At 36.5% G+C, this 12574-nt stretch overlaps 1 protein-coding gene across 5 annotated transcripts in view; it reads left to right on the forward strand.

The window, feature by feature from the left end:
* Nucleotides 1–12574, forward strand: part of HACE1 (HECT domain and ankyrin repeat containing E3 ubiquitin protein ligase 1) — a 50488-nt gene that overhangs the window by 36728 nt on the left and 1186 nt on the right. For 4 of the 5 annotated variants that reach the window (XM_069011069.1, XM_069011071.1, XM_069011074.1 and 1 more), the window contains 5 exons: nucleotides 586–782; nucleotides 5490–5621; nucleotides 6337–6435; nucleotides 6740–6810; nucleotides 12321–12434. In XM_069011069.1, the coding sequence (XP_068867170.1) occupies nucleotides 586–782; nucleotides 5490–5621; nucleotides 6337–6435; nucleotides 6740–6810; nucleotides 12321–12434 (613 nt within the window). The remainder of the gene's footprint in view (nucleotides 1–585; nucleotides 783–5489; nucleotides 5622–6336; nucleotides 6436–6739; nucleotides 6811–12320; nucleotides 12435–12574) is intronic. The other variant, XM_069011072.1, reaches the window with a different exon arrangement.

Below are 12574 nucleotides of genomic sequence, written 5' to 3' on the forward strand. Positions count from 1 at the left end.
CATGCTTCTAAAGTATTTGCAAGTTCAGTTTGAAATACAAAATTCCTATAATAATTGTTTTCAACTCTATAATAGATCTCATGTCAAATACAGTTCAAAATGAAAACACTGAAGAGTAATAGAGTTTTCTGGGTACAGGGAGGTCGTCTCCTCCTGCAAGTAATGCTCTGGGAGAAAAGATACTGTTATAGAGAAATACAGTGTTTGGGTTTCTAAAAGTTAGGTAGAGAACTTTAAGAGTTTGTAGGAAACATTTAACGTTTTGTGTTCAGAATGGGTAGATGCTTTTACTGAAATCCATTAGTGAACTAAAACTGTGGTTTTTTCCTGAGTGGTATGTAATCTTCTTCACTAGGAGGAAAAACATAGGGAGGAAACTTGATTCTGTAGTATTTTAAAAATTGAGTGAGTGCAGTTCTGCTGTAGTTAGTAACAGTGCATCCATTTTTCCCCTTTTCCTGTGACTGCATTATTCTGGTTTCTCTCTAGAGGGCAGTCTTCTACCACGTATTAAGTTAGAACCCTTTTTGCTTTATCCTATTTATTTGAGCAGTTTTGTCTCTTTGTTTGGTTTTTTTTTCCTAGGCATACCTGTAAATTATCAGGATGTAGCATCTATTGATCCAGAGTATGCAAAGAACTTGCAGTGGATTTTAGATAATGACATCAGTGATCTGGGTTTAGAGCTGACCTTCTCTGTTGAGACCGATGTGTTTGGAGCAATGGAAGAAGTGCCACTGAAGCCAGGGGGTGCAAGTATACTTGTTACACAGGAAAACAAGGTGAGTATACAGGTTTCTTCAGAAGATGGTAGTATAGGAAAAGCCACTAGACTGACTTTCTGAATAACTGGAAGAATAAATGGTATACCTGTTTTGAAGAAAATACAAAAAAATTACAGTTGCCAGCACTCTTTCCCTTTTCTAGCTTTGCATGTTGTAGAAATAGTAGTACTTAAAATCTTTAAAACTATTCAGGCTTGAGGTTCTTTCTGACAGAACTGTGGAAGGGAAATAGAATCAAGTTCAAATGAAGGATTTATTTTAAAAGTTACAAATATTCCTAAAGTTGTGTCTTGGGTATATATACCAGGAAAGTGGAACAGTAGCAATTGCTATACATAGAATTATAGGTAATGTTGCCAAGTGTGCTGCTTGCTAGGCCAATCTATAAGCACTGGTTTGCTCTAATTAACATGCAGATAATGGACTGAGTAAAAGTCTGCAGGAAACTTTTTCAGCCATTTGCTAGTCAGTTGGTGTTTATGGAAATAACCTACCTTTTAAATTTACTTTAATAGTAACAGGTTGAAAAGGCCTCGATTTCTTTGCATTAGTTCAAAAAAAGAAATTTGGGAAAACACAGCCAGATTTTGAAAATGGTCTAGAAATTAGGGTAAACTCAAGTCTGATTGAATCCTGCAGTTACTGACTAAACAGGTTTGAGTAACTGCAGGAGTGTCACGGGTAGACGTGCAGTTTTTTGTAGCATTGACTTTTGGTCCTGATGTTTGCTTTGTGTTTTGATTTTCATTTGTGTTGGGCTGGCCGAGCCCGTTCTCTGTCCTCAGTGAGCGTTTGGCTTCAGCAGCGGTGTCGGCAGCTGCTGCACTGGGGAACGGCCGCTTGGTGTCAGCCTTTGCTGCAAGGACTTTGCGGTTTGTGTTGGAGCAATTGGCACTGGATTCCTGAAGCCTTAATCCTCATTTTCATTAAGGCAGAGTGTCATTCCAATAGCAGGAATACGTATTGTTAGTCTGATTCTGCACTGATTCCTGCAATAATTTGTGAATTTTCTTTCATTTGTGAAAGAATACAGATGGTAAAACAAGTCTAATTGTGAAGGTAGTGGATGTTTAGTTTCCCTATTACCTGTTGGAGAAAGCAAGGATGTTGACTGTTCTATCTGGTCAGTATTAGCTTCCCAGTATATAAAAAAAGACCTATTTAACTTAAATTTTAGTTTCATGAGAACTATTTAATACCTCTTATAAATTAGCATAAAATTAGAAGTTTGTCCACATGAGGGTACTACTCATTAGTAGCTTAATTTGCTCTGTTAACTTCAGAGCTGGGGCACATTATAAAAAGGATGGTTGAAAATGTGTAGAGGAGATGCCTTCATTCTATCTCATCAAGCCTTCCTCAGCATGGCAGGAGGGGAGGAGAGTTCGTGTAGCTTTAATTTGAAAGGTGGTAAGAAACAGGTGACTCTGGTGGTAGCTTTGAAGCTGTTAATATTAGTGGATGTTTTGAATTTGAAGTTGTAAAATGTGAAGTCAAAAAACATCTGTAGTATGGCACTGTTTTGTTCACTGGCAAAGTTGTTGACAGTGGCCAAGTTGTTGAAAATTGTAGATGTGTATTTTAGTGGTTTTTGGGGATTTTTCCCAGTTCCTGTAATGCGACATAGTTTTGCAGTATGTTTTAGCTTAGCTGTTTTATCAGTTTAAATAGGAATGTGTCTATGTTACTTTATAAAAAAAATATTTTTTTTCCTGAAAGTGATACATTTTTTTTTTCTGCCTTAACCCAAGGAATAATAGATCACTGTTTAAAACTGACTATTTGTTACACCTCTGGGAGAAGAAAATTCAGCTTCTAAAAGAATTTGCTGTGTATGCACACTAGCAGATTACCTGTTAAAATTAAATTATGAATGAATTTTTATCCCTTAAAAAACCTAAACAACAAAGACATACACAAGAAATCCCCCATGCCAAAACCAAAATAGAACACATGCTTGCCCCTCCCTGCACAGAAACCACCACAGTCCCTTTCTCTCATTGAAAACTGAAACAGAGTAAATGCACCAGTAGTAAGAGCTATTTGTAAAATGTTATTCTCTTTGAATGGGGTGATTTTCTTTTTTTACATCAACTGTATGATAGGTAAATGGTTGTGGGACAACTCGATGATGCAAATATTCATGTCTTGCAATTGCTGTGTCCATGTCGACCAGCTGAAATACAGTTACAGCTGTGGTTCAACTGCCTTTTGTCATGGTAATGGAGGGACTTCAAAGGGAAAACTCAGCCTTTGTCCTGAATTTATCTTTGTTCTTTGCTGTGTATCATTTTGCAGCTTTCTACTTTTTAGGAAAAAAATAAAATTAGGGCTAGTCAAAGTTTGACTGTATATTATATTAAAAAATGGTGCAGATCTCCACAATCCTATGGCTTTCTCTGTCCTCCCAGAACCTGTCTGTGAGCTGGCCATTCTGTTTGGCAGTAAAATATTAGGGTTTTTTTTTTCCAGGCGGCTTTAAAATGGAGCTGCTCTTTGAATCTGAGAATTGTCATAACCACAGATCCTTGTCTCACAGTATATGGGATTGTGAAATCGAGGAAGCATGATCTCTGCTTTATTTACCTCAAAGGAAAATGCAGAACAACCCCTCACCCAAACTAGACTTTGTAATTATGTTTATGATGCCCATCTCATGTGTCTTCAATCAAATCTCCCTTCCTTAAAGAAGACTGGATCATAACGTTTTGTGCTATGTAGGAATGCATGTGTAGATCTGAAATGATGTAGCTATTTCTGTTTTGTGATGTGCTCCTAAGGCTTCAGAGGGGAATAAAATGCAAATGAAGTGCACAGAAAGCAAAACAAATTGACCAGGTTGTTTACTGACTTGTATTATGTAAATTCTGCGCTACAGGTCTTTCATCATGTGCCAGTGCTGATAGCCAGGATGCTCGGCTGTTCCAGGCTGTTTTAAATATTTCTTGTTACACCTAAAGTACAGCAACTGCTTTTTCTCATAATTAAAGTGTTCGATGTGGTATTTTTGTCATGCAAAAAATAAGTAATTGTTTTTTAAAATAGATTTTTTGAAATAAGGTTGTGAATTTTTCTTTCTACTACCCTCTTTTTTTGGGTAGCCGAATTTACATAAGAGCAGTTTAAGAGATGTAAAATATGCATTTCTGATCATTGCAGACAACCAGTGTTAACATTATTTTGTATCCTGATACTGCAAAAATTTCTGATTCCTTCTGTATTCACAGAGACTGACTTTTGTCTAGTGCAGTTAATCTCCTTTGGCTCCCCCTCAGTCCTTAGAGAAGGGAGGTGTCTTCAGCTCCACTGATAGTAGAAGCAGCCTGGGGAGATTACTAGGTTGAAAGTAGATTTTTGGGGGCAGTACTGCAGTTGAAGGTATTATTAGGTCATGTTCCTCTTCTTCAGAGCACTTCACAAATTAATTGTTCTCTCAGTCTAATAAAATGGTGATGATGCATATAAAAGTATATTTCAACTGCAAAGCAGATGACAACCCCTCTGTACATCTGTGAATGTAAGGAGCCGCCTTTGAAAAATATTCTTCTGTTTTGAAATGTTTCGTACTTCATTCTGTTTTTCTGAAAGGAAGGAAAGAAAAAATGCTGGGTTGCTTTTGTGCAGGTTCAGAGCCTAAAAGTATAGGTTGAAGTTTTCTAAAATTAAAAATCAAAGTAGTATTTTTGTAAGATTATTTTCTTGGAGGAAGCTGATAGTTGAGATGGTTTAATTGGGAGATACATTTCATGATTTTCTTATTAAAAGTCATGATTACAAAGTCAAAGCATTTCTTTAAACTGAGTACCTTAAATAATCTAGGAATAGATTTTGTTTTCAAGTAGAAAACTATTTTCTTGAGTAAAGAAACTTTACTAATTTTGTGTAATTTTGTCAGGGAAGATGAGACATGTTTATAGAGTTTTATTCTAGACACTTTTCCCTTCTAAAAGGCACTTGTTTCTAAAAGCCTTCTTCCATTAACATCTCGTAGGTTTTTGTGTTCTCAACAAAAGCAAAGTTCTAGTGGATTCCTTTTCTGGCTGGCATCTCTTAAAGGGAACAGAGCTCCCAGATCTCTAAAGCATGATATAGTCTATTCCCTGGCTATGGCAGAAATTGTTTTCTTGTGTTTTTATTTTTTAAAAACTAAGGAGATTTTTTCCAGACTTTTTTTAAAAAAATTGAAATTCTTATTAAGACTGATTACTTCTGCAAGCTTTGTTATGTACTCTGTTAGACTTCCAGAGATGGGGGGGAAAGCAAGAAGCTTTTTGGCTCACAAATATTCCTTCAGAAGTTAACCCTTTTTCCTGAGTAATGTTAGTTTGCTTAAAATAGAGTATTTTTGCTTACAAACACTGATGTGTTTATGCCCTTAGCTGAGCTTAATGGTGGTTGTATTAGATGTGGGCATGACAAATTAAGTTTTATTTACTTCCTTTATCTTGGTCTGAGTCCCTGTTTTTTGACTGCTTTATGTAACAATTCAAACAATCTGTTTTGAAATTGCCTAAGGAAAGAAGGTGGAAGAGCAGAAGGAGCTTATTTTGGGTTGCTTCCATGTGAAAAGTGCAAAGGGACTCTTACTGCCTTACAGTGGAAGAGATTTGTAATGCATTGAGGACTGCATTTATGTGTGTGAGTTTGTTCCAGCACTGTGTGGTTTTGCTGAGGTCTATCTTAATATTGTTTTCTACATTGCAGGCTGAGTATGTCCAGCTTGTGACAGAGCTCAGAATGACAAGAGCCATTCAGCCTCAGATAAATGCCTTTTTACAAGGCTTCCATATGTTCATTCCACCATCTTTGATCCAACTTTTTGATGAATATGAACTGGTAAGCAGAAATGCCTCTGTATTTTTAAACACTTTGTTCAGCATACTTCATCAGCAGTGTAAATGATGTAGAAGTAAAGCTCAATAACCACAAAATAAAGATTTTGTAGCTTTCACATTGGTTTTGCTTCCTGGCCATCTATCAGTGAGGATCTCATTATGTGTATTCCTGCTTTTTCTAATTACCTAGAATTATCATCTTCCTGAAACTTCACATGGCAGTGATAAATGCCTTAAATTGTAATTTCAGTATGGAATCAGCATGTTGTGGCCTTTAAGCCTTGGCATATTTTCCTTGAGGAGGACAGAAGTCCTTTGAAAGTAAGGAGATGCTGTCTATTGCCTTTACTTTTTCTGAGTCACAGAATCAAATTCCAGTAAGTCTTTGTTGGTGGTTTGATCTTCTGTAACCAACACATCTCACATTTTCTCTGAAGTCATGGCAAGACTCAGAGGTTTTCTCTTTTGGGTTCTTTTGCAATAATTTTTCTCTCTTGATACTGCATATGTAAACTAAACAGATCACATGAAGTTACCCAAATTCAAGAATCTTCATGTATTAAAATTTAGTTGTGGGTTCCATAAGGTTGCAGTAAACTGAAAAAACACTGTAAGCTTTCTACTGCTTAAAAACATTACTTTTTAATATAGCATAACCTCTTGAAATCAGTGGTTAGTCAGGAGGACTAATCACAATCTATATTCTTCTCCTGAAGGAGCTTTTGTTGTCTGGTATGCCAGAAATTGATGTAAATGACTGGTTAAAAAATACAGAATACACCAGTGGCTATGAGAGAGGAGACCAAGTTATTCAGGTAAAATTATTTATTTGTTTGTTTGTTTTTTAATAATGTAGACTATTTAATTTTAATTAAAAAAATGTGGGTTTGTTGTTGTCATTATCTGTGTGTGTTTGTGGAAGCTTATTTTGGCTGAAATGTGGAGGTTTTTTTATACTATATTTCTGCATTAAGTAACTTAATTATGTATGAATTTGATCCAAACATTTCCATAATTTATCAGCAAACTCACATATATTCCATTTATTGTTTTACCAGTATATTTTCAAGTACTACAAGTATTTAATGGAAAATACAAACTAACTTTTTTGTCATTTAGTGGTTCTGGGAAGTGGTGGAAGAACTAACTCAGGAAGAGAGAGTGTTACTATTACAGTTTGTTACTGGCAGGTGAGAGACTCTTCTGTAAAACGAATACATTGTCTAGATACTCTGAAATAAGACAAGAGACTTGAGAGACCATAAAAGATCATCTAGAAACTGTTGTGCATACTGGGTGTTCTATACATTGATCAAAGTAGACAAAGTGTGTGTTAATACTTTTGCTTTCTGTGTTGCCAGCAAAATGATTGATTACATATTTATTGTACTTGACCACTTTGCAAGAGGCCTTTGTTGCTGTCCAGGAAGTTCTTGACAAGGCTGTAGTGAATTTAACTGAGCTTTATGTTCTTGTTCCTGTTGCATATTTATGTGACTCTTGGCTTTTCCAGTAATCATCTGAGGCTATAATATATGAGATAATGAGGTATCACTTCAGTCAGTGTACACAGAATATCCTTCTCCTCAAGCTGAGTTGAATTTAACATTAGTGCCATGTGTCAAGATAAGTAAAGATGTAACCTTATGCAACCTGTATAGTGTAACCTGTTTGCTTTATATAGGTTTTCTGTCCTAAATTCTATTTGTTCTTTAGGGAAAGCCACTTTTATTTCCCTTATGGTTTAGGGGCAGCGAGGGAATGTTTTAGCAATAAATGCCCGTGTGAGCTGGGTGAGTTGCAGAGCTTGTGGGTACAGACATTTCACGAAGTGGATCTATGGATGTAAATGTGACACCTGAGCTGTGTGATCCAGTCTTTTTCTGGTAGCAGGTGGAGATCACGCCATCTCCTTAGTTTGATATTCCCTTAATATTCTAGGATCAGTAGAGTAGTTGACCTTTTGTGTATAAGTTTTGTGGTTAAGCAATGATAAAATACAAATTAAGATCATCAAAACTACCTTTTATATTAAGGAATTTCACAGTCATAGTCATGGATGTATCATCAAATGGTCTGGTCTACAACTTCTGTTAGTTTCACTTGATTTATTACGAATTTTCTTGGTTTTAGGGATCATGGACAATTTAAGAAGCTAGTTGTATGCATGTTGATCTTTTTGTCCTCTGAAGAAATGATTCCTGCAGTTGTAACTGCACATTTGTGGCATGCCAGCTGCTGGTCTTTCATTTTTAGTGGACTAGTCCATTTCTAAACCTAGACAGCAAATAAGATGTAAGGTCATGTTTCAAATGATTCTTAAAACATTCCAAATTATACTGAAGTGGCATTCACTATTTTCATGGCATTTGGGATAATCTACTGGATTCTAAGGGACACTTTCTATCAAGTAAACAATTACACTGCCTGATAATTATGTGCATCAGCATCATTTGTTTTGGTCACAAATCACCATCACCTACTGTCTTGTTCTTACCCATTTTCTTGTTAGTAAGAAAGAAGTTGTTGGTGTGACTTTAAGAACTCCGGGCTGGAATTTAAAAACAATCTGCTTAGGATTTTTTTTTCTGTATCAGCTAGGAGGAACCCTTTGTTTCTTCTTCAGTGTTTGAAATGTAATAGATGTATTTTTCCATACATATTTAACTTTTGAAAGTTACCTCTAACAGTCATATGCAGCTGGAATTTTCGCACATAAATCCCCAAACAGTCCTACTTTCCTTTAAATGGAAGATTTAGATGCTGACTTTTCTGTGAGCTAAAACACGAGTTAGCCTAGTACAGTAGTTGGGCCATAGTGGTTGGGTATCTTAAGTAAAATTTTACATTAAAAGTATACCTAATTTCAAACTATGTTTTTTTCTGGCCTTAGTGAACGATTTGTTTCTATGGGTACTGGTTGGCAGTCTACATTAAAAGTTCTCTTTTTTTCTTTCTCTGTTTCCCTTTAATCTCTTCTGTACTTTCACTTGATTTTTTGTGTGTGTGTGTGAAGTGGAACTGTTCTTTCTTTCCAATCAAAGACTATGAAATTAATCTAGTGAATTGAATAGATTAATGACTATGTCTTCAGTGTTTCTCTGACATCTCTAAATATTTCTTAAACTTTGCCTCTTGTCTTCTTCCCCCATTTTTACATCTCTTTCTCCTTTTCTCTTATGAAGTCTTGCTTTGGTAGTTTCAGTAGAAATAACATTGCATTTGTCATTTATACCAATTTTGAGATGTCTTTTAACAGTAAAGTAATTGTTGTGAGCAAAGTTTGAGCATATTTGGAGGTCTTAGCGCACTCAAGAAAAAGCCTAAATGTTTTTGTGGCTCAGGTTTGGGATCTGAAAGTTCACTTACGATGCCATTTACTCTTTCTCAGCTGACAGCTGCTTGAGATGATATTGCCAATTCTACAAGCTTTTTCTTATTTTTCCCCCTCTTGGTCTGTTTGGCATTTATAATAGAATTTGGCTAATTTATTGTTAATTCTCCACTGGCAACTTCTGATGGGGTTTTTAGTGAACAGCTGGAAGCTTGATAGATTCTATATGATAAATTCTACTTTATTTATATTCTACAGCTGTAAAGATTGTATACAACTTCTTTGGGGACTGTAGTTTTTGTTGAGCATTAAGCAGTATGCTTATGTTCTTTTAAGGAAAATTTAGCATAGTTGTTAAATGTGGAAGATATATTTGGCTGCTGTTACAGAAGTATAAGAAAACATAAGGAAACAAGCTTAAAATCTCCTCTACAGTGTTTTCATTCCAAGCAAATTTATGCAAAACCTGTCAGTGAAAAAATAGGTAGAAAACTCATGATTCAGATGTAAACATAGAAATTTCCAAAGCTATGAAATTGTATTGTTGCTTTTGTTCACAGCTATTGTGGTATTTTTTGCATCTATATGGAAGGTTTTCTTTACTATATTGGCTGTGTTTTGCTTGGAGAGAAAACTCATTCTTGGAGGCTTAAGTTGGCAGCAGTCTCTTCCTTTTAAATGTTCAAAGTCTTGACCCTACTTTATAATTTTGTCCTGTTGTATGGGAAGTATTATAATAAGTTACATTGAAAAAACTTTCAGATAATACTGGACTGAAAGGAATTTTCAGCAGTTAGGTCTCTGTTTCATTGCTGATTTGAATGTGGGATGTTTATCAGAGGGGAAAAAAAAAAGTCGTTGCAGGGGAGGCAGCACTGTATTGGAATGTGAGCCAAAACCGTGGTATAAGACTACTGATGTACAATCTTTACAGCTGTTCTGAATTGTTGCTGTAAGCATAATTCCATTTGTGTCAGGAATAATATGCTGCAAACCACTTCTCTCCATAGTGGTTACTTTGTGTAGCAGTGTTAGAACTATATGCTCAACATTGCTGTTAAGCTAGGTAATACAGATTTATGTGTTGGATACTACAGCTAGTTCTAAAAGGTGTGTTTAAAAGGTATTACTGTGAGTTGTGTCCCAGCTCCTTCACATTCAGCAGTAGCAACCATTACGCTTTTGCATTTTTGCTGAGTAGTTTTACTGTGAGTGGAAACATTACTTCTTTGTTCCACTTATTCCAAAAGCTCCTGTCTTTTACAGTCATTTGATTTGGTGAATATGGGAGCATTATTGTTAGTATAGCTACCTGTAATCCAGAATTCTAACAGCTGTTACATTTTTTGTTTTATCAGATTCTTTCTTCGCTAGCTACAAAATCACAGAATAGCTGAGATTGAAAGGGACCTCTGCAGATTAAGAGTTTCACAGAATATTCTGAGCTGGAAGGGGTGCACAAGGATCATCAAGTCAAACTCTTAAGTGCATGGCCCATACAGGGATCAACCTTGGCATTATTAGTACCATGCTCTAACCAGCTGATGTAATCTCAGATTGTCTAGACCAGCATGGTATTCAGAGCAGGGTCAGCTGCAGCTGGATACTCAAGACCTTGTCTAGATAGGTTTTGACTGTCTCCTGGAATGCTGACCTCTTAACTTCTCTGGGCAACTTGTACCAGTGTTGGACCACCTCACAGTAAAAAAGTGTTTCTTATGTTTAAATGGAAATTTCTTAGACTTTCAATTTGTGCCCATTGCCTCCTATCCTGTAACTGAGGACCACTGCTTTATCTTATTTATCCCTTCCTTCAAGTAGTTAAAACACATCGATCAGATTACTCTGAGCTTCCACTTCTCCAGGCTGAACAGTCCCAGCTTGCTTTTGTCTTGTGTCAGGTGTTCCAATCCCATACAATCTTTGTGGCTCTTACTCAGCTTGCTGCATTATGTCCTTGTCCTTCCTACAGTGGGGAGCTTGGAGCTGGATATTTCTCCCCAAGTGCAGAGAAAGGGTGATCCCTCTCTCCCTAATGGTGGCATTGTTCCAAATGCATCCAGCTTCCTTTATCCTTTCATTATAGTGGCGTTTGGGAGGGGATTGAGGGTTTTTTGGTGCAAGGCCTGTGCTAGGAAGATGTAGCCTTGTAGTGTATGTCAGCTAAGTTGTTGTTATGAAATTATTTGAATATCTGAATTTTATTCTATTTGTTAGTTTAGAATGACAGAAAGGGAGTCTGAACAATGGGCTATTGCCCATTTGCACCGGGAGTAATCTTTGAATAATATGTTGGTAAAGAAAAAAAATTGAGTAATATGATTGAGATTGCATTCCTGAAGATGCTAGTGATTTTTTTAGTGTGTTCTGGTTTTGCCATAGTTTGTCACTGGTCTGTAGTGTGACTGATATAATGGTTTTATTAGTTACTTGAAATATTCGGTCTGAAGTAGTAAATGAACAGACATGTCAAGGACACTTCAGTCATTTGTCCCACAGATAGTAGTCAGAGAATAAACTGTTTTGGGATGTAGTATTTCTTAAGCTTTAAACATAAATAGACATGTTTGTCTTAACTGAGATAATGCTACAATGTAAGAAGGATATAAATCTGTTAGAAGGTGTCCAAAGAGGCCATGAAGATGGTGAAGGGTCTAGAGGGGAAGCCATATGAGGAGCAGCTGAGGACACTTGGTCTGCTCAGTCTGGAGAAGAGGAGAATGAGGGGGGACCTTGGAGACCTCATTGCAGTCTACAGCTTCCTCAGGAGGGGAAGTGGAGGAGCAGGCTCTGATCTCTTCTCTAGTAACCAGAGACAGGACTCAAAGGAATTACTTGAAGCTGTGTCAGGGAGGTTTTAGGTTGGATGTTAGGGAAAGGCTCTTTCCCCAGACCCCAGAAGGTTGGGCACTGGAACAGGCTCCCCAGGGAAGTGGTCAGAGCAGCAGCCTGACTGAGTTCAAGAAGGGTTTTCAATGCTCTCAGGCACAGGGTGTGATCCCTGCAGAGTTAGGAGTCAGATTTCTATCCTTGTGGGTCCTTTCCATCTCAGAATATTCTATGATTCTATGAACATTCTGCTACAAAAACTGGTTATAGAAATGAGTCCTTCTTGCAGGCAGAATTGTCTTAAATGTCAGTCAAACAATATGATGCCTAATGTAAGTGGACTAATACATTATTCAGTCTTGTAATTAAAAGCTTTTAAACAATGAGAATTTTGACATCAGTAAGAAAAAGGGAACTTTAGTAGAACTATTAGTAACTGTCAAATTATTCTAAGTAAGAGATATTTTCAGTGTAAAAATTACAATTTGTTGCCTTATAACATTATTGCACTGCTCTAATTTCTGTACATTTTATCAGTTCCAGGGTGCCTCATGGTGGCTTTGCTCATATAATGGGTGGCAGTGGATTGCAAAATTTTACTATTGCTGCTGTACCATATACTGCAAATCTTTTACCAACATCAAGCACATGGTATGTTAACCATTCTAATTAAAATATCTTAAAACCAGGGCTTTTTCATGTCAGTCACAGTTAAAAGTAGAGGTCTTTTGAATATTAAAAGGTCCAAAAGAAATTTAAACAGTTCCTGCAGTATTCACTCTCCAACATGA

Source organism: Aphelocoma coerulescens, chromosome 3 (assembly GCF_041296385.1).
Source record: "Aphelocoma coerulescens isolate FSJ_1873_10779 chromosome 3, UR_Acoe_1.0, whole genome shotgun sequence".
Classification (NCBI taxonomy): Eukaryota; Metazoa; Chordata; class Aves; order Passeriformes; family Corvidae; genus Aphelocoma; species Aphelocoma coerulescens.